The sequence below is a fragment of the Cebus imitator genome, unplaced genomic scaffold (assembly GCF_001604975.1).
Source record: "Cebus imitator isolate Cc_AM_T3 unplaced genomic scaffold, Cebus_imitator-1.0 Scaffold5, whole genome shotgun sequence".
NCBI lineage: Eukaryota > Metazoa > Chordata > Mammalia > Primates > Cebidae > Cebus > Cebus imitator.
This window is the reverse complement of record NW_016107320.1, coordinates 3,154,208-3,180,034: the sequence shown is the minus strand read 5'-3', so window position 1 is coordinate 3,180,034 and position 25,827 is coordinate 3,154,208. Positions and strand designations below refer to the sequence as shown.

General features: G+C 47.2%; 1 protein-coding gene across 2 annotated transcripts in view; it reads left to right on the top strand.

Moving 5' to 3' along the window:
• The first annotated feature begins 5,043 nt into the window (after window positions 1-5,043).
• PRAG1 (PEAK1 related, kinase-activating pseudokinase 1) overlaps window positions 5,044-25,827 on the top strand; it is a 61,120-nt gene continuing 40,336 nt past the window's right edge. The window contains exons 1-3 of one of the 2 annotated variants that reach the window (XM_017535602.1): window positions 5,044-5,221; window positions 9,989-10,405; window positions 12,993-14,809. In XM_017535602.1, the coding sequence (XP_017391091.1) occupies window positions 10,076-10,405; window positions 12,993-14,809 (2,147 nt within the window). In that variant the 5' untranslated portion in view covers window positions 5,044-5,221; window positions 9,989-10,075. Of the gene's footprint in view, window positions 5,222-5,270; window positions 5,900-9,988; window positions 10,406-12,992; window positions 14,810-25,827 lie in introns of those variants that run through there. The other variant, XM_037740911.1, reaches the window with a different exon arrangement.

Here is a 25,827-nt window from a genome sequence, read left to right as displayed (position 1 = left end):
CAGGGTCTCACTGTGTTGACCAGGCTGGTCTTGAACTCCTGAGGTCAAGTGACCCTCCCACCTTGGCCTCCCAAAGTGCTGGGATTCCAGACATGAGCCACTGCGCCCGACCGAGATACTCTTTTTTTTTCTACTGGCATCCCTATCAAGCCTGTCTTATCCACTCCATTTGTCGTCCCACCTAATTCCTTTCTTCCGTGGGATCTTTTTGAGACTCCTGCCGCTATAAACAAAGTCACTAAGAGCTTAAGCTTGTCTCAGACACTCCCTGGCTCATGCAATTAACTGGAACCTGGAATTCCTGATAACATCTCTCTCCTTTTGGTCCTCTCCAAGAGATGTCTCATTAGAATGCTCTGCATTTTTGATCTCTTCTTTTTGTTCTCATGGCCTCTTTGATATTCCTGGGTCTCCCAACTCTTCGCCTCTTCCTATCACTTTTGCACCTTCTTCCCAATACTTCTCCAACCCCTTCCTTTATTCTGGGGCTCCAAATGCCACTTCTGGCAGGATGACTTCCTTCACCGAATGGGGGCTATGCACTTCCAACCCAAGAGAACACAAACTGAATTCTGTAACTTTCCTGTTTGTAAGAATGATACCATCAGCCTACCGGTCTCTAGGGGTTAAAACTCTTGGATCACCTTTGATTCCTTCCTCTCCCTCAGTAATAGCACCTACCCCAGTGTTTCTGTGAGGCTCACCTGAGAAAATCCAGGTAAATCATTGAACACACAGGGCCTGATGCTGAGTAAGTGCTCCATAATGTAAGCTATTTGTTAATAGATGATTGCTCACAGTGAATCCGTGAAGTAACTAATCCCCATCTCTCCCTCTTCATGTCTCTCAAAACCACACACACCATCCATTCTGTTCCCCTTGCTATGTCCCTTATCAAAACACATCACCTGCCATCTGGATCAGGGATAGAAACACTAAGACTCCTTGTCTCTAATCTCTTCTTCCACTTTCTAATCGATCTGGGATACAAGATCCAGAGAAAGCTAATGAAAAACTACCTTTGTGTTGTCATTCTGCTGCTCAGAAATGTCAACACTTTCTTGATGGCTCACCTGGAAACCAAGTTCTTCCCTTCCCTTGCCATACTCCATTTGCAGGTCTGTCTCCGATAACCATGATCCAGCCAGGCTGGAATGGAAAACCTCTGAAAAGTCTTCGGCCTCTCCCACATCCGTGCCTTTGCAGACACCATTGTCTCAGCCTGGAAAGTCCCCATCGTCCACAGATTGAAATTGTTCTCATCTCCTAAAGCTCCCTTCCTCTGCAAAGCCACTTTCTGTGTTTCTTCTGTCTGTTTCTTCCTTGAACCTCCACTGCCCCGGCTTATCTTCTTCTCGTAGAGCTAATTTTTTTGGCTCTTACTTGTCCTTCTTTTCCCAGTAGGACCTCATGCAGTGCTTATAAGTAATAGGCACTTAATACATATTCATTGAGAAAACTGAACATCTTTCTCACTTTTAGGTGAGATGCACTTCTCTATTATTTGAGATGTATTATCTGGCTGAAGAGATGACATGCATGGGATTTCTTTGGCTCAATCGTCATACCCTTTGACCCCTGTCTAATCCCTAGCTTGTATTTTTGCAATGTAATTTAATAGCATGCACCTCCTAATTCTGTCTTTTTGCTTAATTCCAAACTAACTTACTTTACTCACCCCAAAGCACTCCCAGTCTTAACCTCTTGTCCCAACTTCCTAAAATTTAACTGCTCTTGTACACAATGGTGCCTCTGAACTAAAATACTGAAGGGGAATTACTCTTCTTCAAGGCCTGGTCTGTATCAGGGAACCCATGCCTTGCAGTTAAAAGTGTCGTAAAAATTGACTGATAAGTAGCTAGAAGCAGAATGCTGTGTCTACACAAATTACATTGCATTGCAGAGTACAGTTTGGAAGTTCAAGCAAGAATTGTTTATGAAAATGCATGAACTTACCGTAGCTTGACTGAGGATACCATATACTTAAGTCACTGGTAGAGCACTACATAAGACTATGCGTATTTTATGTGCATCTCAGTGACTGCTTTGAAGTATTTTTTGATTCTTTTCGTTAGGCAAGAGGAAGCCATCTCCATGGCCATGTTGCTGGCATAAGATGAACATTATATGTCAGCAACTACAGTATAATGTATTTATTTTGTGTGAGCACAGCAAACCACTTGAGAACACAATTTATTTTGTAGACACACTGAATTAACCCTTCAAGTACTGCCTCATGCCACAGAACTACAATTCTTGCCACATTATGATTTTCTGTTCTTGTAATTATGCTCTTTATCCTGTACATGTATTAAGAATAAATTAGGGGCCAGGTACAGTGGCTCACACCTATAATCCTAGCACTTTGGGAGGCCGAGGCAGGTGGATTACCTGAAGGTCAGGAGTTCGAGGCCAGCCTGGCCAACATGGTGAAACTAAAAATAGAAAAAATCATCTCTACTAAAAATAGAAAAATCAGTCAGGCGCGATGGCTCAAGCCTATAATCCCAGCACTTTGGGAGGCTGAGGCGGGTGGATCACCTGAGGTTGGGCGTTCAAGATCAGCCTGACCAACCCTATCTCTACTAAAAATATGAAATTAGCTGGGTGTGGTGGTGCTTGCCTGTAATCCCAGCTACTTGGGAGGCTGAGGCAGGAGAATCACTTGAACCCAGGAGGTGGAGGTTGTGGTGAGCCAAGATCGCACCACTGTACTCCACCCTGGGCAACAAGAGCGAAACTCCGTCTCAAAAAAAGAAAAGAAAAATTAGCTGGGCATGGTGGTGGGAGCCTGTAATCCCAGCTATTCGGGAGGCTGAGGCAGGAGAATCCTTTGAACCTTGGGGGCAGAGATTGTAGTGAGCTGAGATCTCGTCACTTCACACCAACCTGATCAAAAGAGCAAAACTCCATCTCAAAAAAAAAAAAAGAGAATAAATTAATAAAGAGAAGAAAATAAACTGCAAAAGTAAGTGCCTCTTTTATGTGTTCAGCAGGACCTTTATTTATTCTGTGAGGTCAATGTCTCTTATATAGAGGAAGAAGTGAAACATTTAGCCTGAATCCCAAGAACCAGGAACTTCTCAACATAGTTTGCCCTCTCCCAGTGTAAATGAATTGTTCACTTTCTGAAGTCACTTTTGTATTTCTCCAGTGCAGAAGTATAACCAAAGTTTTCCTTTTTTTATTTTTTTTATTTTGAGACAGGGTCTGGTTCTGTCGCCCAAGCTGAAGAGAGCAATGGCATTATATCAGCTCACTGCAACCTCCACCTCCCAGGCTCAAGCAATTCTCCTGCCTCACCCTCACCCAAGTAGCTGGGATTATAGGCACCCATCACCACACTCTACTAATTTTTGTATTTTTAGTAGAGATGAGGTTTCGCCATGTTGCCCAGGCTGGTCTTGAACTCCTGACCTCAGGTGATCTTCCCACCTATGGCCTCCCAAAATGCTGGGTTTACAGGTGTGACCCATAGTGCCCAGCCTGTATTTGTTCAAATGATTTCACTTAGGGAAGAGAGAAAAATAGAAAATAGGGCTGGTCTACCTGCAGATGGGGAGGGCAGAGTGGCAGGGTAGACTTGCCTACTAGTGAAGCTAGACAGCCTTTGGTTCCAAACTTAGTACTACTGCTTTTCAGCTTAGGAGCCCTGGCAAATCGTGTGGCCTCCTGAGCCTCAGTTTTCATATCTGTAGAATGGGTATAATGATGCTCTCCTCATAGGAGTGCTTAGTGCTGACTAGATCCTTAAGGAATGTCCGTTGCACTCCGATCCCTCTCCACCTTCCCCCAGATTCTATCCTCTTAGGAGGAATGGGTGTCACTGGAACATGAGGAAGAATTCCCCGGATCCTTTCTTCCCTTTCCTCACACAGAAGCCAAACCTCAAATCTTCCCCCTCTGTCCACACCCACAGCAGCAAAGAAGAAAGTCAGGGATCTGGGGATGAGGGTGGAGGTGGCGGCCCAGGTTTCTCCTTTCAGCGGGTGGAGGCTGCAGGCAGACTGACGGAGGACCTTAATCGGAGTCACAATAAATTGCCTTTCTGAGGAGCGGGTAAAGGGCCTGAGTGAAGCCGCAGGTGTTGGGTTTTATTGGGGGGGGGGGTGTTCTCTTCTCGTTTCATTTCACTGAATTCCGCACCCCACCCTCGCCCTGCCCCGGGCATGGCACTGGGATTTGACCATAGCCCTGGATACCCGAGTAAACACCCAGACCAAGCTACAGGACTGAATGGGTCTTAAGCTATTATACTCCCAGTTAAAAGATTTTTAACCTGAAGACTATCTCGAGCTCGTTCTATGTCAGTGAATGACTCACTTACTGAAAACGCTGTAAACACAGGTGTATTACTGGCCTGCGGAAGACTTGGATGTCCCAGCATGATAGAAGGCCAGCTCTCTCCAGTCCAACGTTTGCAGTCTGCATTTAGACAGCTAAAGTTTAAAGATTAAGCCATTTGTCAGAGGACCGCAGTCCAGGGACTGAGCGGTACCTGGAACCCGCCATCGGTTCTCCCAGCCCTGCTTCCTCCGGCGCCACCCTCTTCCTAGGGGTAAGGGGAGCTGAGGCTCGCTGTGCTCACGTGGCTTTCAGAGCCCGCCTCGGACCCTGACCTGGTATTCCACTTTCGACCCCTCACTTCCTCGTTCCCCCCTCCTTTTCCCTTTTTTCCCAGGGTCCCGCAGGGCCTGCTGGATGAAGTGATGCCGGACACCTATGCATGCATGGTGGCAAAAGCAACACCAGAGCTCGCCCCTGCAGGGCTGTGAGGAGTCCCCGCTGAGGAGGGGGTGCAAACGGGTGCTGGGCTCGGGGGTCAGCCCGCACCAAGTCTGGAGCTGGGGGCGGAGCCTGCCGGTCGGGGGCGGGACGGTGGGGCAGGGAGGGAGGCTAGGGACGTGGAGACTTTGGAGGAGTCGGGGCCCGGGGGGCAGGAGACCTGCAGGCAGTAGCGCCAGGCGGCGGGGCGCGAGCCAGGCGGGGCCGGGCGCGGCGGGGACTGCGGAGGTGCGGCGGGAGCCGGGGCGGGCGGCGTCACCGGAGGCGGAGGGGGCGGAGCTGCGCTCGCAGCTGCCACCCGGCCGCCGGGCCCAGGCAGACGCCACCCGCCCGCGGCCGGGCACGCACCGCGCGCAGACCTTCCGCGAACAATGCTCCGGCCGGGCGGCGGGCGGCCCGGAGACCTACGGAGGGGCCGGGGGAGCGCAGCCCCGAGGTGAGCCCGCGACGCGCTCTCCAGATTCGGCCTCTTTTTGTCTGGCGAGCGTGGTCTCAGAGGGGAGCTCTGGAGGGGCGCTGCGATGGCCGGGCGGGCGACCCCCAGGGTGACAGGCGGCCGTTCGGGGAGGGGGCAGTGCCCGGGCCGCGTGCCCCCAGGGTGGCACCTGAGATGGAGGGAGGCGCGAGGCCGGGAGGACCGGGGAGCCGGAGGGTGTTTTTGATTCATTCGAGAATCGCGCTCTTTAAAACGAGGAAACTTTCCTTAGAGTTCCAGGATGGGGAACCGACTGTTAGGATGGTTTTTCTGGTCTTGCTGCTCTGTTTGCGGCCGGAGACTGAAGCGCTTTGAGGACTGCTTTCCACCGCTAGAGTATTGTCAAGGCGCACAGAGGGGAGGCCGCTTGGCTGCTGGGACCAGGACCCGGGGGTATGGTTTGGGAGTCCAGGGTAGCTCCCGCGTGTGCAGCAGCGGGGCTCCAGAGGGAACGAGATGATGCCCTTTTCTGGGGCCCCGGCTGAGCGCTCTGAAACTCGTGCTGTGAGCACGTTCTTAACCTTTGCTGGTATCTGGGGACACACACACACTTAGAACATAGAATCCTTTGCTGAGCATGGAGGCGACCGGGCATTCTCAGCGGGGAGCGCCAGCTCACGGTGTGTGCATTTCTCTCAGGTAAGCTCAGACTGCACATGGTTTTGCAGAGCCGATAGCAAAGCCTAATGGTCTAGGGGCGAGGAGCTTTGCAATGCATTCAGCCTGGAGTCAGGTTCCGAAGGCTTTCCTGATCACTGGCTTGAACTGTTCTGAACAATACCCTCTCCCCTTCCCATTCTGAGAAGGAAATTTGACAGGAAGCCCTAGGGAATTCTGCAGTTATTTTGCTCTCCTGTGGTCTGGTTGGTTTCGACTGCAGTAGGTGCAAAACCACATTCCTCCCGCTGAGATGACATTACACAGCATTGAAGAGAAAAGAAGGAAAAGTTGGGTGAATATCGTAATTTGCCCTCTGTGTGAATGGGGAGGCAGGGGGCTAGCGGGTGTTAAAGTTGTCACTTTCTCCTTTCTGCCTGGTCAACTCTGGCCAGTGGAGTGTGTTGAAGTCCAGACACTTTCCATACATATTTCCTTTTCCTGGTGTTGCATTAATTTAATTGTGACGTGTAGAAAAAGATTTAGGTGAATGTTTCCTGGAATTCTGTCACTTCAGCATAAGGCATAAGTAATTTCTGATGCAACCCTGCGGGGATATTTGGGGCCAAAATATTTCATCTTACAGATCTGGCCACCTTGATACTTCAGATTCTTTTTTGAAATGGGGTGGGAGTGTATCTGACAGCTTCAGTCTTGCAAACTGTAGCCACAAATCTGGTGCAGAAGTTTGCAGAGGCAAAGACATTTTATCAAGACTTGGATCAGAAAGAATGCTGAGCTCTTTTTTCTAATCTGACACTGCAGCCTCCTACTGAAATGGGGGGATTTGCATAATTCTGGGGGCCGCCTCCCCTCAGAGGTGAGGAATGTGGGCTGGGAAGTGCCTTCCCCTTGCTGTGGAAAGCTGGCACTGCTGCACCAGGCAGGGCGAGGCAAGCTTTGTGGGTGCCACTTGTGTTTCTCACCATCTTTTACTTAAAACAAATAGGAGATAATTCCAGGCACAGGAGAGTTTTTTCTTTTCTTTTCTTTTCTTTTTAAGCTGCACTTGGTGGTAAATTCTGTTTGCTGAGACTGAGAAACCAGTTTTAACAGGATGCAGTGAGTCAATGACAGCGGGAAGCCCAGGGCTTCATTTGTTCTCTTTTTATTCAATGACGTCCTTTTAAAAATCTTTGCATCCCCAGCAGTCCTGTGATGAAAGTGTGATGAAAGTTGCATGTCTAAACATCCAAGAATTTCAGAGCTGAGGATGGAAGCAAAGAGTGCTCGTAAACTAGTGAGACATTCTCAAGGAAACTTCCCCCACGCTAGCAATCCAGATCCTTCCACATTCCCAGGACTGTGCAAAGGTTGGGGATATTAGAAAGTAGGGTCTCTGGTACCAAGGTCACCCCTTCCCCAGTGTCAAGTGTTCTCACTTGCCTGTTGAGGAAGCATGGAGATGTTGCCAAGCAAAACTGCTGCTTTGTGAATCTGTGGTGGCCCCTGAGGAAGTGGTTGGGCACCCACCTCCTCAGATAGCCCAGCGTCAGGAGGAGCTGTGGGAACTTGCAGAGCCCACACAGAGCTGGTTTCCAAGCTGTCTTCCTCCTTCCCACTGAGCAGTCATGGGAACCTCTGCCTGCAGTGGAGGTGGGCTTCACAGTGTCCTTTCTGTGGCCTGGAAGGTGTAGGCAGTCTTCACCCATCCGCTTCCCAGGAAGGGACCCACTGCCTGTTCCTGAAGGCCGGAATACTTTCTCTGCTTTTTCCCTTTCCCAAAACTTAGCAGGAAGCCTACAGCTCTCTGTGACCTGAGATTCTAAGAGAAAGACAAAACCTGACTATGTTTCCTCCTCTTGTTGAAGCCCAGTGACCTCTTCTGGAGAACTTGGCAAAGAAGGAACCTGTTACTTGTGCGTATTTGGAGGAGGAGAAGAACCTAGCTAACAGTCTTCTTAAAAAAAGGACCTGTGAGACCCTAGCAATGATTGCTAAAATATACTCCTCTTTTATTTCAGAGGATTTATTTAGCTTAAAGATGCAATGGGCTTTATTCTTAACTTTTTTTTTTTTAGATAGGGTCTCACTCTTGTTACTCAGGCTGGAGTGCAGTGGTGTGATCATGGCTCACTGCAGCCTTGACCTCCTGGGCTCAGGCAAGCTCCCTACCTTAGCATCCCAAGTATCTGGGATCACAGGCACATACCCCCATGCCTGGATAATTTTTTTATAATTATTGTTTTTGTAGAGACAGAATGTCTCTATGTTGCCCAGGCTGGTCTCAAACTCCTGGCTCAAGCGATCCTTTTACCTGGGCCTCCCAAAGTGTATAGGTATGCACCATCACTCCCAACCCATTTTTAACTTTGGGGGGAAAAGAGGCACATGGAGCTTCGACACTTCTTGAATGAACACCCCTGTCTGTGAGTATGGAGACAGGAAAGAGAGCACTTCCCGCAAACACTCTGGAATGATCTTTGGGGTACCCAGCTCATTCCACCTGATTAGTCCTGTTGACAGTTTATTAGAGATTATCAAACTTCAAGCAGATCCTCATGGGAAGAAAGTGGAGAGAAAACCCTAAGGCAAAATGTTCCCTATTAATGAGAACCCATTCACCTTATGTTTTTAAGGAAGATTTTTCTCTTGAACATTCTCCTTATGGGAAGTCAGTTTATTTTAAATAGGCTAAGAAGAGCCAGGAGCAATGTGCAGATCACCACTGCAGTGAAAAACTGCCTGCAAAGTTGGCTTCTGTTTCCAGAACGGGCAGACTCTCTGTGTCTATGGACTGGTACAAGTTCTTGTTTTTGCCATAGTTTCCCCACTTATAAAGTGGGGACAATGGCTACCTGATGGGGTGATTTCAAGGAAATTGGTTAATAGCTGCAACCCTTTGAGCTCCTTCTCAATGGCAAATTTTCAAGGGACCATGGTGCAAACTGTCACTTGCAGTTTTACTCTCAGAAGCAATGAACTCTTTGAACAAGCCAACTGCCCTCTCCAGAGCCATCACTGGGAAATAACTCTTCATTAATCTCTTCTCTCTCTTATCATTTATCCAGCCACCTTTGACCATGACTTTGTCTTGCTACTGTTTGCCCCTTTGGCCTGTAGCACCCAGCATTGTGGACCTCAGCATCACAGGGTCGAGTATTAAGCAATAACGTGTATTAAGCAAGGGATATTTCTCAAGATGCCAGACCTCTCTGTAAGGTCTGGAGGACAGGCTGACACCCCACTTCTCCCCTTTCCCGACCGTTTCTACTTCTACCTCGTCAGAAGTGTGGATTACAAAGCTCATTTCAGGGCCCAGACCTGCCTCCCCTCTCACACAGTTCTTGGTCAAAAATTGCTGGTTATTTTCCAAAAGCCGTTGTTTTAATTTGCTGTACTACTCGAAAGTTCTTGTTTCTCTGAGTCAACATCCCAGACTCTAGGCCCCCAGTGGCAGGGAATACATGGATAAGGAACAAGCTTCTCATCTGAAACTGTATGTGATTTCTTCACAGAACTTCCCCAAACTCCAAGCACCCAGGATATTAGGGGACTGAAATGTCTTTTACGCACTCTTTTCATGGGACAAGGCTGTGTTTAGTTTTTAAAACTTCTGATAAGGCCACACCACCAGAGAATGTCTAAGAGTCTTGTGACAAATGGATGAGAGCCCCAAAATAAATGGGATCCTGATCCTTACCTTCCTCTTTCTCCTCCCTGATCAAACAATGAGACTCTAATTGATAATGTACCCATTGTCTGGCGTGGCAAATCTCTCTCTCTCTCTTTTTTTTTTTTTTTTTTGAGACAGAGTCTCACTCTTTCACCCAGGTTGGAATGCAATGGCACGATCTCTGCTCATTGCAACCTCCACCTCCCAGGTTCAAGTGATTCTCTTGCCTCAGCCTCCTGAGTAGCTGGGATTACAGGCACATGCCACCGCACCCAGCTAGTTTTTGTATTTTTAGTAGAGACGGGGTTTCAACATCTTGGCCAGGCTGGTCTCGAACTCCTGACCTCGTGATCCACCCGCCTTGGCCTCCTAAAGTGCTGGGATTACAGGCGTGAGCCACTGCGCCCGGCCTGGCATGGCAAATCTCTAATCAGGAAAGTGTCCTGCCTTTCTAGGAAGCGGTTCTGTGACCCACCTCTGAATCCCACAAGACCGCACCAGAGAGCCAGGCGCAAGATGAACCAGCACCCTGCCAGCCCAACATGCACCAGACCCTCCGCCTGAACCCCGAGAGCCCGAAAATGTCCGCGTGCAGTGACTTTGTGGAGCACATCTGGAAACCCGGGTCCTGCAAGAACTGCTTCTGCCTGCGGAGCGACCACCAGCTGGTGGCCGGCCCTCCCCAGCCCAGAGTGGGCAGCCTGCCCCCTCCACCGCGCCAGCCTCCCAGGCCTGAGAACGGCCGCCTGGAAGATGAAGGTGTGAACAGCTCACCCTACTCCAAGCCCACAATTGCCGTGAAACCCACCATGATGAGCTCTGAGGCCTCTGATGTGTGGACAGAGGCCAGCCTAAGTGCTGAAGTCTCACAGGTGAGGCTGACTAACGCTCGTGGTATTTTTACAGGGGCTGCTCCTGTTGGAACACTTGGTGACTGGCTGGCAGCCAGGAAGGCTGTTCCAGCAAGAACCCTGCGGGATGGCTTCCTCTCAGCTTGCCCTGAGATGGCTCTTGCCTGGGATTCGCTGTAGCTGCTCTCCTTTCTCTGTTCCTTTAGGCTAAGACCCATTAAACCAGTCCCCCAGAATTTCCTCCTGTGATTTGGAGACTGTGTAGGGCAGATGCAAATGAAGCTTTTTTAAAAAAAATTCTAAATTTTCTTAATTGAGCATTTTAAATATATACACAAGTAGCAGTAATTGCAAAATGAATCCCATGTACCCAATACCCTTCAGTATGAACTTCAGCAACCGTCAACTTATAACCACTTATTTCACCTCCCCCACACCACATATACAGGCGCACACCACCATACCCAGCTAAATTTTGTATTTTTAGTAGAGAAGAGGTTTCACCATGTTGGTTAGGCCGGTCTCTAACTTCTGATCTCAAGTGATCCACCCACCTCAGTCTCCCAAAGTGCTGAGATTACAGGCATGAGCTACCGCACCTGTCCCATTTTTTTAATTTTTAATTTTAATTTTATTATTATTATTTTTTTTGAGATGGTCTCACTGTTGCTCAGCCTGGAGTTCAGTGTTGCGATCTCTGCTTACCGCAACCTTCACCTCCCAGGCTCAAGTGATCCTGCTGCCTCAGACTCCCAGGAAGCTGGAACTAGAGGTGCATGCCACCAGGCATGGTTAATTTGGGTGTTTTGTTTTGTTTTGTTTTGTTTTTTTTGGTGGAGATGGGGTCTGGCTATGTTGCCCAGGCTGGTCTTAAATTCCTGGTCTTGAACTCATAGGCTCAAGTGATTCGTCTGCCTCAGCCTCCCATAGTGCTGGGATTATAGGTGTTAGCCACCATCCCTGGTCCCACACTTTACAGTAATTCCTTACTAATATCTAATACCCAGCCAGTGCTCCTGTTTCCAATTTTGAAGCTTGGATTTTACCAGATTTTTTTCTAGAATCACTAAAAACAGTTATATCCCTAGAGGCTAGACCATTCTGCTCATTCCATAGGTAACCTTTACAAAAATGTAATTATTCAGAGGGCACATAGCCTGGGGCTGCTGGCGTCTGCTGTCTTTAGACACATTTAGGAAGCTGTGTGCCTAAGACGTATTCTAGGAACTGTTTGCTACCTGTTTGACCTCTTTGCCCATTCTAGTTTTTCCCAACCAATGTGGCAAGTAGGTCAGGAAGACTGTGTGAGCATATACAAAAACTAAGATCAGTTCTAAATGAGGGGAGGCTTCACTGAGTAGAGGCATTTTTTTTGGTTGCAATAAACTTGATGTCCCCTTCCAGGCTGCTCTATTTTTTCCTAAGCGGGTTACACCCATTCTACGGACCATTCTCAATCCTTTCAACCTGTAACAACCTGAGCCAGGGACTCTTTAAGTTCAGAACCACCTGGGAAAGAAGCCAGAGGCAGGCCCTGCTTTGAGGCTGCTTCTAAAGGTGGGGGTAAGGGAAGACTTCAGCCTGGAAGGAGGAGGGAATGGTGACTTCAGGGATGGTGATGACCAGTCCACACTTCTATCTCATAGCCCAACCAGTCCAACCATTCACACAGGCTCAGGCTGAGGTCACTGCTGTAAGTGGGAGAAAGAGGATCTCTGGCACAGTGGGAAGCAAAGCCCAGAAAGAAGCAAGGTTCAGAAACCACCCCTGACCCTCCTGTCCTGCCCATACCACCCACCCAATGTGTTTTCCTTTTTTTTTTTTTTCTTGAGACAGGGTCTGGCTCTGTCACCCAGGCTGCAATGTGGTGACATGATTTGGGTCACTGCAACCTCTGCCTCCTGGGCTCCAGCCATCCTTCCATCTCAGCCTTCCAAGTAGCTGGGACTACAAGTGCACACCACCATGCCCAGCAAGTTCTTGTATTTTTTGTAAAGATGGAGTTTTGCCATGTTTTCCAGGCTCATCTTGATCTCCTGGGCTTGAGCAGCCTGCCCTCCTCAGCCTCCCATAGTGCTGGGATTACAGGTGTGAGCCATGGCGCCTGGCTCCAGTGTGTTCAGTGTGTTTTAAAAACACTTAAGACTTCGATTTCTTCAGAAATGCACTGTTATTGGGTTATCAAAAAACCCACAGACTCAAAGCAAAAATTAAACAAAACCCCAAACTCCATTTTCCAATCCTGTAGAACAACTTCTGTCTCCCAGCGGTTGGTTGCAGGGGAGGAAGAAGGCAAAGTGATCTTTTTCAGAGTTATATTTTTCTTTTCCTACTTCACAGACTTAAGCCGAAAGCATTACAGTCCATGGGCGGGAAGCGCAGCTCAGTGTCTGGGAAGACAAGTGGTTCAGCAGGGGCCCCAGCCATGATCAGAGGGCCGTAGGGGAGATCAGAAGGTGGGCGTGCACTGAGTCCCCGGCCCTGGCACTCCTGCACTGCACTACAGAAGACCATCTACAATGTCATTGCCCTTCCCTCTCATTTTTCCTTTCTCTTTTTATTCTATGACAAAATCTAATATAAGTCTTTTTGTGTTGGGCTTGTGTAGGTCATCTGGAGACGAGCCCCCGGCAAGCTCCCCCTCCCAAAGCAGGAAGATGCCCACGTTGTCTACCTGGGCAGCTTCCGAAGTGTACAAAAGCCTGCCGGTCCCTCTGCCTCCCCCGATGGCAATGCTCGCTGTCCCCCAGCTTACACCATGGTCGGCCTGCACAACCTTGAGCCCCATGGCGAAAAGAACATTGCCTTCCACCCAGTGAGCTTCCCGGACGAGAAGGCTGGACACAAAGAAAAACCTTCATTTTCCTACCAAGACCGGCCCTCTGCCCAGGAAAGCTTCCGCCAGAAATTGGCTGCCTTTTCTGGGACCACATCTAGCTGCCACCAGAGCCCCGCGCCCCTGCGGGAATCCCTGCCCTCTGAAGATGACAGTGATCAAAGGTGCTCACCCTCCGGGGACAGCGAAGGCGGAGAGTACTGCTCCATTCTGGACTGCTGCCCTGGGAGTCCTGTTGCCAAGGCTGCCTCTCAGGCTGCAGGCTCCCGGGGCAGGCACAGTGACAGAGACTGCTCACCCACGTGTTGGGAGCGGGAGAAGTGTGCGGGGTCCTCAGAGCAGGAGAAGCAGGGCCCGAGCTTCCCCAGGGAGTGCTGTAGCCAGGGCACCACTGCCCACTCATCCCGCCTGGGCCCCAAGAAACCGTCCCTCACCTCGGAGGCTGCCACTTCTTCTGACGGCCTCTCTTGTGGCAGCGGCAGTGGGGCCAGTAGCCCCTTCATCCCCCACCTTGAGAGTGAGTACTGCTCCCTCATAAAGGAACCTGCCCCGGGGAAGCAGCAGGACCCTGGTTGCCCGGGGGTGGTCTCTAGCAGATGCCTTGGGCCGATGGGGGAGTCCCCGCCACCAGCCCACCCCAGGGAGGCTACACAGCCTGAACCCATCTATGCCGAGAGCACCAAGAGGAAGAAGCCAACTCCGGTTCCTTCCAAGCCACAGGCCAAGACAGAACATGCAGCAGCTGCCCAGGGCCAAGGCCAGGGCCAGGTATGGATGGGTAATGTCTGGGCCCAGAAAACAGCATCTGGTTGGGGCCAGGACAGCCCAGACCCAGCTCCCCAGGTGGCAGCCACCATTACAGTCATGGCAGCCCACCCGGAAGAGGACCATCGGACCATCTACCTAAGCAGCCCTGACTCTGCAGTGGGGGTGCAGTGGCCACGAGGGCCTGTGAGCCAGGACTCCGAGGTGGGTGAAGAGGAGACGGAGACTTCAGCTGGGCAGGGGCTGAACTCCAGGGAAAGCCATGCTCACAGTGCCAGCGAGAGCAAGCCCAAGGGGAGGCCCGCCATTCCCCCCAAGTTGTCCAAGAGTAGCCCTGGAGGGTCCCCGGTGTCCCCATCTGCTTCCCCGCTGGCTGACCTCAGTGACGGGAGCTCTAGCGGCAGTGGCATTGGGCCCCAGCCTCCATCCCGAGGCCCTGCTGAACCTGCTCCTCCCTGCAGGACCAACAGTGTCACTATCAGTGACCCATCCAGGTGTCCCCATCCTGCGGCCTCCTCAGCCTTGGACCAGAGGCGGCCCAGGTTCCAGGCAGGCACCTGGAGTCGTCAGTGCAGGATAGAGGAAGAGGAGGAGGTGGAGCAGGAGTTGCTGAGTCACAGCTGGGGAAGAGAGACCAAAAATGGCCCCACGGACCGTTCAAACACCACGACCTGGCACCGTCTCTGCCCCACAAATGGTTCCTCTGGGCAGAACAGCAAAGTTGGGACCGGGATGAGCAAATCAGCCTCTTTTGCCTTTGAGTTCCCCAAGGACAGAAGTGGGATTGAGACATTCTCACCTCCTCCTCCGCCTCCAAAGTCGAGGTGAGTACTATTATCTGCCTGGAACTCTGTAAACAAGGCAAAGGGCTCCTCCAGAAACCTTTGCCCTCATGAAAGCTTTCAGGCCCAGGCCCCAGAGTCTGCCCAAAGGCCCCTGTGCCTTTATGTAAATTTCCCAAGGTCCCAGTGCAGCCGTCAGAGAGCAGGAGTTGTGGCCCTTTTTGTACCCAGCAAACCTACATGTGGGGCCCTGCTTAGGATTGGGGATTTGAAATCAATCTTTCAGGGAAGCAGGACCAAGCTGTTGCCATTTTTTGGTGCTTGTATTATTATTATTATTTTTTTTTTTTGAGACAGAGTCTTAGCTCTGTCACCCAGGCTGGAGTGCAGTGGCGTGATATCAGCTCACTGCAACCTCCGCCTCCTGTGTTGAAGCGATTCTTCTGTCTCAGCCTCCTGAGTAGCTGGAACTACAGATGTGCGTGCCCACGCCTGGCTAATTTTTGTATTTTTAGTAGAGACGGGGTTTCACCATATTGGCCAGACTGGTCTTGAACTCCTAACCTCATGATCCACCCACCTCTGCCTCCCAAAGTGCTGGGATTACAGGCGTGAGCCACTGTGCCCAGCCTGCTTTTTAATAATAATAAAATATTTAAAGTTAGAGTTAAAAAAAATTTTTTTTAAAGATTTGGGGAGGCAAAGAGTTAATGCCAAATAAATGTGTGCTCAAATAAACTGTTACCACAATGGTGATTAGGCCTTGGGGCCAAAAGCAGAAAAGAGGAAGCTTTATACTGTACATGGTTAGGAACCCTCAGATGTGGGTTTCTAAAGAAAAAAATATATATAGTTTCGTGTTAGCATGCTGAAACTGTTTTCTCTACTGCTTCCCTGCTATCTCCTACCAGTTTAAAGTACTTTTCAAAGGCTCAAGAAAAATAAATGCTCTTTTTTTAAAAAAGCTATTGAGCTGTGCATGGGATTTAAATGCTGGAAAAAAAAATTTCTCTCAATTAGGGCAAAACTGATTCCTATTAGGAAAAGGAAAAACCTACTGTTTTTCAAAGAAATGACAGCTTTTCTGAACAGACTTTCTTGAGTCATGTCATTTCCAGTGGTTCTGTTTCAGCTGATGTGCCTCTGGGTTCATGTCAGAAACAAGGAAATTGACCACAGAGAGAAGCAGTCAGAGCACTTGACTTTGAACATCAAGGCGTCTCAGGCACTGATGGGATCTAACGTGGGCTTTTTCTCATGACCACTACTTTGTTCTGGTAATGCATTGGCCGCCCACCACGCAGAACAGTCATCTTCCAGATCCTCAGGTGATTGCAGACTCTTTGGCAGCCGCATGAACTCCCAGAATGAATGAAGGATTCAGCAGCAGCTAAGATGAGCTTCCGTTTATATGGCACTCACTATGGGCCAGGCATGGATTTAAAAGAGTTAGACATAACAACTCATTTCATCCTCAGAACAGCCCTAGGAGGTAGGAATTGCCAGCCCCAATTTACAGATGACAAAGCAGAGAGGGAGAGAGCTAGAGTAACCAGCCCAAGGTTCCTGCCGTACCTGGAAGACTCCTAAGTCTACGCTTCTCCTGAACCTATAGGACATCAAGGAGCATAGAAATTGAGCAGGGCATGAGAGTAAAACACCCGAATTGTATCTGGCTGCCTCAGTCCTGGGTAAATTAATGGAAAGCACAGGTATTGGCCCTAGAAAACCAAGTTCCTATTCCCTCTCTCTCATTTACAAACTGAGTGACCTTGTATAAGCCACTCACTGTAACTGAGTCTCCAGTCTCATCTCCAGAAGAGTCTGTCTCTAAAATGAGAGTCTGGATTCTCTTCTCTAAAGTAAGATGATAATAGCACCTTGTTAACACTCTGCTGCTGAAAGCCCCTAATGAGACGCCCCTAATGAGACGAACAACGGAATCCATGCAGAGGTTAGTTATGATGCAGGCAAAAGCTAGCTGGCTGTTGATTATGCAATGACACCCACACCCTATAGGAGCTAGCATGGCTCAATCCCAGGAATGCCACCTGAGCCTTGGAGAAGTAACTAAAACTTACTCCTTTAAGAATCTCAGGGCTTGGCGAAATCCCAGTAACCATAGCAACATGACTCAGGTAGGGTTTTAATTAGCATCTGGGTTGAGATCAGAGTTTTTTCAGCCCAGTTTGTTATGATAAAACCCTTAGATTACATACAACTCAAGCTCTGTGGGAATCTTGGAGGTTCTAGATTTTAGCTTTTAAAAAAACAAACAAATCAGAGGAGAAAAAATAATTAAAAAGAATGGCCGGGCATAGTGACTTGCCTGTAATCATAGCACTTTGGAAGGCCAAGGCAGGCGGACTACTTGAGCCCAGGAGTTCAAGACCGACCTAGGCAACTTGGTGAAACCCCATCGCTACCAAAAAAGATATGAAAATTACCCAGATATGCTACCACACGCTTGTCATCCCAGCTTCTCTAGGGGCTGAGGTGGGAGGATGACTTGAGCTCAGGAGGCGGAGTTTGCAGTGAGCTGTGATTGTGCCACTGCACTCTGGCCTGAGCAACAGAGCAAGACTCTGTTTCAGAAAAAAAAAAAAAAAAAAAAAAAAAAAAAAAAAAAAAAAAAAAAAAAAAAAAAAAAACAACTAGAAAATAAAATTAGCTTAAGAGAACACAGAAAAAAGAAGAGCATATTATTTAAAATAAACTAGAATATATTTTCATTTGAGGAACCATTTTCATTTCTCAAGCATTCCTGATATTAGCTTTGGAATCTCCTTGTGAGAAGATAAGAGGGCAGGCTTGGAAACATATGCTGACTTTTAATTCTGGAACTCACTACCTCCTCTGGGGTTAGTGCCAGGAACCCCAGAGTCTTCAAATCTAGTAGGTCAGGGTATTGGCAAATCAGAGTATTAGTGAGAATGCCGCCGACAGTTGATCTGGTGCCAATTCCAGTACACACTGGTAATTATGGCAGGCTGATGTCAGTTTTCCAAAATGTAAAAACATGGAAGGTCTTCCAGCAACGTACAAGGTCAGCTTGATTTCTTCACATGGGCCCATTTGTTAAGTAGGCCTATTTCTAATGATCAGCTTCATTATGTGTGTTGCCTATGCTCAAACCTCTAGAAAAGGGGTGCTTCATGCAGGACACAGTTCCTTTCCACCTACATGGTATGGGAGAGACAGATCATCTTCTTCCTTAGGCCATGATGGAAGAACAGGGAATGATTTTCTGTTTTGGCTGTGGTTCTGTTTATCGTCCTATTTTACAAAACTGATTCTGACCTGGAGGAAAAAAAATAGATGTTAAGAATGACTTGGCTTTCCTGTGGTCCTCTTTTGAATGTTTGGCAGTAACTTATCTGTCTTTTTGAGATACTGTCCTCTGTAAACTCCCATTCATGTTCCTGAGAAGTCTCTTGCTGGAGTGCCCTGCAGGACAAAGGCTCTCCGTGCTCATTTTACGTGCAGAAGAGTTTTTCTTTGGAGGAGTTTAAGTGCGTGCCCAACCCTCCTCCCTGGGCAGGTACTGCAAGGCCTGGATACTTCCGTCCCTGTTTCTGTCAAAGCAACCCAAGAATGATGGACTTTGGATGGGCACAGTGGCTCACGTCTGTAATCCCAGCACTTTGGGAGGCTGAGGCAGTCAGATCACAAGGTCAGGAGTTCGAGACTAACTTGGCCAACATGATGAAACTTGGTTTTTACTAAAAATAAAAATTAGCGGGGTGTGGTGGTGGCCGCCTGTAATCCCAGCTACTCGGGAGGCTGAGGCAAGGAGAATCACGTGAAGCCAGGAGGCGGAGGTTGCGGTAAGCTGAGATCGTGCCATTGCCCCCAGCCTGGGCAACAAGAGTGAAACTGCTACTCAAAAAAAATAAAAAAGAAGAAGAATGATGAACCTCATAGAGTCTCTGGGTCACCCCTGTCCCAATATAAGGCAGAGTTATAAGATGAGGATTAACAAGTACTGTTGGTTAGGAAACAAAAACACTTCAGGAAAGAAGGGTGGACTCTTAGTATAAATGTCATGCTTAAGACTTAATGGCAATTTGGCCAGGCATGGTGGCTCATGCTTGTAATCCCAGCACTTTGGGAGGCTGAGGCAGGCAGGTCACCTGAGGTCAGGAGTTCGGGACTAGCCTGGTCAACATAAAGGAGAAGAGTAGTGCTGGGGAAACAAGATGTGAAATAACCAAATTGCTTTCTGCTTTTTGCTTTTTCACAGGTGCAAACCCTATTTTAAATGATTTAATGACTTTTGGGTGATCAGGTCAGTTGAAAGAGAATCATCTGGTTAGTGCAGACAGGTTTCACAAAGAAGCATTAAATAAGGAGAAGAGGCCTGAGCCCAGCTGGAAGTGAGCGTGACAGGTGACTAAGAAATAAGACAGATTTATGTCGGTGTCTAAATGGTCTGGCCTCAGGTGAGACTAATCAAAAGAAAAATTTCCTCAAGAAAGTGAGTTTCTTTGTTTCTTTTGTGTTGTTTTGTTTTGAGACAGATTCTCACTCTGTCACCTAGGCTGGAGTGCAGTGGCGCCATCTCACTGCAACCTCCACTTGCCAGACTCAGGTGATCCTCTCACCTCAGCCTCCTGAGTATCTGGGACTACAGGCACATGCTACCATGTCTGGCTAATTTTTATATTTTTGTAGAGATGGGGTTTCACCATGTTTCCCAGACTGGTCTCGAACTCCTGGGCTCAAGCAATCCACCTGCCTCAGCCTCCCAAAGCGTTGGGATTATAGGTGTGAGCCACCACACCAGCCAATGTCTTTGTTTTAAAGTTATCACTGATGTGAATTTGAATTTTAATCTGCTACTTACTAAATTCTCCCCTTCTTCTGTGGGGCTTCTGGGGAGCAGCGATTAAATCTATTTTTGGGCTTTTACTCACTGTTATTTATTTATTTATTTATTTATTTATTTATTTATTTATTTATTTTTGAGACAGAGTCTCTGTTACTCAGGCTGGCATGCAGTGGTGCCACCTCAGCTTACTGCAACCTCCGCCTCCCGAGTTCAAGCAATTGTCCTGCCTCAACCTCCCGAGTAGCTGGGATTACAGGTGCATGCCACTATGCACCACTGATTTTTGTATTTTAATAGAGATGGGGTTTTGCCATGTTGCCGAGGCTCATCTCAAACTCCTGACTTCAAGTGATCCACCTGCCTTGGCCTCCCAAAGTGCTGAGATTACAGGCATGAGCCACCACGCCAAGTCTTTTGCTTACATTTTATTTGTTGTTGTGTTTGTTCACTTGTTTGTTTTGAGACGGAATCTTGTTCTACAGCCCAGGCTGGAGTGCAGTGGCGCGATCTCAGCTCACTGCAATCTACCTCCTAGGATTAAGCAATTCTCTTGTCTCAGCCTCCCAAGTAGCTGGGATTACCGTTGTGTACCACCACACTGGCTAATTTTTGTAAGTTTAGTAGAGATAGGGTTTCACCATGTTGGTCAGGCTGGTCTTGAACTCCTGACCTTGTGATCCGCCCACCTTGGCCTCCCAAAGTGCTGGCATGACAAGTGTCAGTCACTGTGCCCGGCAGTCTTTTGCTCACTCTTAATAATTCTCCTCCCGAGCCACTTCTCAGTAGACAAATAGTGGCAGTGTCCTGAGTGGAGTTCATTTCTGTCCGCAGAAGTGGCCACATCACTCACCAGGGGAACTGACTTGATGACTTCATTGTGTGGTCTCTCCTGTAACATGGTCTCTGGGCATGAGCCAGGAGGATGGGCACAGGATGAGGGAGACAGGTGCTCATCTCCAGACTCCACATCCAACCCGATTAGAGCTCCCAATGTTTTCTTCTAGAGGCCCTTTCTACTATAATGGATGACAGTTGGGTGGCAACATTTTACTAGGAGATCCCACACTCTTGATGCATAATGGCCTTTTCTGGGTGGCATTTTGAAAATCACAGTTTGTATTAGGAAGCACTGTATTTAGATAATCTTCATGGACTGTGTTTAGCCTTTTTGACAAAACTGTAATTTAATTAAGAATTAAATCAGCAGCTGTGCAATATGACTGTCAAAGCCTGACCCCTGCTTTACTTCCCTTTGTTGAGACAGGTTCTCATAGGACCTGGATTCTCACCACATCCCCTGTTCTGTTTGGGGAATGAAAACGTAAGCTTAGCTCTGTGTCCAGGAGTACATTATAGTCCTCTCCCTTAACTGTGTTTGTTTTGACCTGATCCAAGATCAGGATTAGCATGTTCTTTACCTTCAAAGTGCAAATAGGCTAATGCACTTTGAAGGTAAAGAACATACTTAACTGTCTGAACTCCATAAGGTTGAGCTCAATGCATGGCGTGTAGTCGATGCTCAAGAAATATTTGTTCAATGGACAGTTGTAGACATAGACTATGCCATATTTATTTCATTTTCCAGAAGGGCATCTAACTCCTTGCTTTGCACATAATAGGCGTTCAATAAATGTTGAAGAAAAAGCAAATTGCTTTGAATGCCATGTATCCTAAAACCAGATTTCTAGGTTGCCCCTGTACTCTGTTCAGGCCTCTGTTTTGACTGTTAACACAGTGTATCTTTCATTGTATTAAAATGGTTCCATGTTTGAAACTCCTCAAAAAATTATAAACTCCTGGGATTACAGGGATGTGTCTCATACATTCTTCCTTGACTTCCCCATAGCATACCTTAGCACAGAGTTGGATATACAGTAGACAGTCCGTGGAGAATTACTGAATTTTCTTTAAAANAAAAAAAAAAAAAAAAAAAAAAAGCAGGCCAGAGTGAACTGCAAATGTAACAGTTCCTGGCCTGATATTTCACTGGGGACCCATGGTAATTCTGCAAATATTCTCGCTCAATAGAAGATTACCACCTTGAGTTTAAGAGGCTAAGATTAATCATTATTAATGCTTCAAGGTGGGCAAACACCATGTGGGCACAATGCATCCTTTTATGGATTAATTACTCTCCAATGATTGTACATTTCACCCTTGCTACTGGTCTGTATTACCCCACTTTTTTTTTTTTTACGGAGTTTCGCTCTTGTTACCCAGGCTGGAGTTTTTTTTTTTTTTTTTTTTTTTTTTTTTTTTTTTTTAAACCTGAGCAGGTGTGTAGAGCCAGCCCTCTCTTGCCAAAAGAATGTTTTCTCAGGTAGTGATCATCATCTAAACACTTTTTTTTTCCACCAGTGAGTTGCAAGGAATTCTAGGGTGTGGTTTTGCTTCCCTGAGAATAGATTTTCAGTGCTTTCTGAGGAGCATTGGGAAATACAAGCTTAGGCATTTGGTCAGTCTGCGTCTGTCCCTCCCGTTGTCAGAGGGACCTTGTTCCTAGAATGGCCACCCTACATTTGATCTGCATAACTGGTTGTGAAACTCACCAATTGGGGGAAATTTTCTCTATTAGTGGCCCAAGGAATTTCGTGTTGTTGTTTTGGAATTGTTAATGTCCTCATTAAAGAACTTACATTTCCTTCTATCAGAGTTGATAGACCAACTACAAAGAATGCCCTGTGTCCCTTTGTGCAGTAATAACTTTCAGAGGTTAAAGATCAGAGTCTTCAGCCTCTGTGCTTACAATGTTCATTATTTCTTTCTATTGACTTTTGGGCAGAGCCCTAAAAAGGTTGGGCTTTAGGAGTGTTTATGCTGTTCCCATACAACTCTGTAAAATTCCCTGCTTTAATTAGCTTCAGTCCAATGCACTGGATGGCTTCTTCTCTGTGCTTCTCTAACAGGCAGACTTATATAAACAGCTATTCTTTGTTGGATGACGAGGGGATCTTCCAGGCCGAAGGCTACTTTAAAAAGTCATTCCTTTTATTTCTCAGATATTTTCTCTCCAGCAGTACCTACCACTGTTAAATGTTACCCCCAGCTTCCCAGTAGTTTGATGTTTAGCCATTTCATACTAATTTATATATGTACAAATGAAAACTTTTCTAAAGTCCAAAACCGAAACAAATAGCTGGTGGTGATATTACTTAATGTTCCTGAGTTGTAGAAAGCCCTTCAGAATAGTTTCCGCTCTTTGAAAGCTCCATACGTCAGTCAAAATTAATGGGATTAAAAACCCTAGATATGGCCAGGTGTGGCGGCTCATGCCAGTAATCCCAGCACTTTGGGAGTCCTAGGCGGGCAGATCACGAGGTCAGGAGATGGAGACTATCCTGGCTAACATGATGAAACCCCGTCTCTACAAAAAATACAAAAAATTAGCTGTGCATGCTCACGCATGCTGGTAGTCCCAGCTACTCAGGAGGCTGAGGCAGGAGAATCACTTGAACCTGGGAGGCAGAGGTTGCAGTGAGCTGAGATCGAGCCACTACACCCCAGCCTGGGGGTGACAGACTGAGACTCCATCTGAAAAAAAACAAAACAACAACAACAAAAAAACCAACAAACAAAAAACACTAGATACATAAAAGGACAGTTGAGATAAATTGACATAGCAGTAAGTAATATGACCTTAGGACCTTGAAGGTCAGAAAGAAAGGGAGGGAGAGTCCAATTTTAAAAGCAGTCAGAGTGGTGGCATCACTTAATGTAATTTTTTTTTTTCTCTTTTGGACGGAGTCTTGCTCTGTCACCCAGGCTGGAGTGCAGTGGTGCAATCTCATCTCACTGCAATCTCCACCTTCCGGGTTCAAGCGGCTGTCCTGCCTCCCGAGTAGCTGGGATTACAGACGCCCGCCACAACGCCCCGCTGATTTTTGTATTATTAGTAGAGGTGGGGTTTCACCATGTTGGCCAGGCTGGTCTTGGACTCCTGACCTCAAGTGATCCTCCCATAATTCGTATAATATGTACAGATCAAAAAGATGGTAAGATTTTATGACTGCATATTCTTGAACCATAAAGACACTTGGGTTGCATCCTTCATGCCACTTCTGATTAGTTGGAGCCCATGCTGCAGGAAAGCTGGTCATGACCTGTCTGCAGGTTGTGGGGGGCAGTGGTGCAGATACATGGGCTGGATATTTGCTGATTCAGCCATAAAATCTAAATTTTATCTTCTAAAATGCAAAATGTGGCTGGGCATGATGGCTCACACCTGTAATCCTAGCCCTTTTAGGAGGCTGAAGCAGGAGAATCACTTGAGCCCAGGAATTCAAGACCAGCCTGGACAACATAGTGAGACCCTACCTCTAAAAAAAAAAAAAAAAAATACAGAAATGAGTAGGGCACCATGGCACATGCCTGTAGTCCCAGCTACTTGGAAGGCTGAGGTGGGAGGATTGCTTGAACTGGGAGGTTAAGGGTGCAGTGGGCCATGATTGCACCACTGCACTCCATCCTGGGTGACTAGGTGAGAAAAGAAAAGAAAGATAAAAATAAAATTAAAAATCTCTAGTGGTTAATACCTATTTTTGTTAGTAATTTGAGTTTAAGAATTCCCTGCCAGGTGCAGTGGCTTACACCTGTAATCCCAGCACTTTGGGAGGCTGAGGCAGGAGGATCACCTGAGGTCAGGAGTCCAAGACCAGCCTGGCCAACATGGTGAAACCCGTCTCTACTAAAAATACAATGATTAGCTGGACGTAGTGGCAGGCCTCTGTAATCTCAGCTACTCAGGAGGCTGAGGCAAGAGAACTGCTTAAATCTGGGAGGTGGAGGTTGCAGTGAGCCGAGATCATGCCATTGCACACCAGCCTGGGTGACAAGAGTGAAATTCCATCTCAAAAAAAAAAAAAAAAGAATTCCTATACCTTGGGGTGGTCGGGGGACTCTGTCTTGCCACTTCTGTTTGGCAGATGATGGCCAGCCTCTTTGAATACAGATTCCAATTTTAGACTAAAATGTCAACACGTCCTGTTTCCTCTTTATGAGTGATTATGAACATATCATGAATTTTAACCTTTTTTGGAACTCTGTGGTTTAGTAAATAACAGTTACTCTTAAGTTTATTACCCATTATTTAAAAGATTATTGTCCTTTATAGACCTTCAATTGACTGTTTCTATTCTTATATCTTATTAAGCAGTATGTTTTCACTTAGCCTTATTCTCTTTTTTTAATTTTATTTATTTATTTATTTTGAGACCGGGTCTCTGTTGCCCAGGCTGGAGTGCAAGGGCAATCTTGGCTCACTGCAACCTCTGCCTTCTGGGTTCTAGCAATTCTCCTGCCTCAGCCTCCTAAGTAGCTAGGATTACAGGGGTGTATATCACCATGTCCAGCTAATTTTTGCTTTTTTTTTTTAGTAGAGATAGGGTTTCACTATATTGGTCGGGCTGGTCTTGAACTCCTGACCTCATAATCCATCTGCCTCAGCCTCCCAAAGTGCTGGGATTACAGGTGTGAGCAACTGCACCTGGCCCACTTAGCCTTATTCTCTTTGGCATTTTGCATTGGTATTCAGTGTCCAGGATTGGGGAGTAAGGTGGCAGATGCAGAAGCTGTGTCAGAATATTTGGGAGGCATAGTTTAACAATGAAAATTTAGGGATGTAACAAATTTAAATTGGGAAAATGAAAACAAAACTAGTGTTTTCATAACACATAGTACTTATAGTTTTTCTGAATCTTCTCGACTGGTGAAAAGGTAGACTATCATTTTTATAGAGATACTTGATTGAGGCTGGGCATGATGGCTCATGCCTGTAATCCTAGCACCTTAGGAGGCCAAGGTGGGCAGATCACCTGAGGTCAGGAGTTCGAGACTAGCCTGGCTGACATGGCAAAACCCCATCTCTATTAAAAATACAAAAATTAGCCAGGCGTGGTGCCAGGTGCCTAAAATTCCAGCTACTCAGGAGGCTCAGACAGGAGAGTCATTTGAACTGGGAGGTGGAGGTTGCAGTAAGCTGAGACTGCTGTTGCACTCCAGCCTGGGCAACAAGAGTGGGACTCTGTCTCAAAAAAAAAAAAAAAAAAGAGATGCTTGATTGAAAACAGGTCATGTTTCCCTAGGAGAAAATAGAAGAAAATCAGGACAGAGATATTTGCTGAACTGTCATATTTCTTTGGCATCCTGTCTTCAAATCTTTCAAAATATGTTCTCTATATTCATGTCATCTTCAAGACTTGAAACAGGGAAATTGTCTGAACAGTATCTTTTT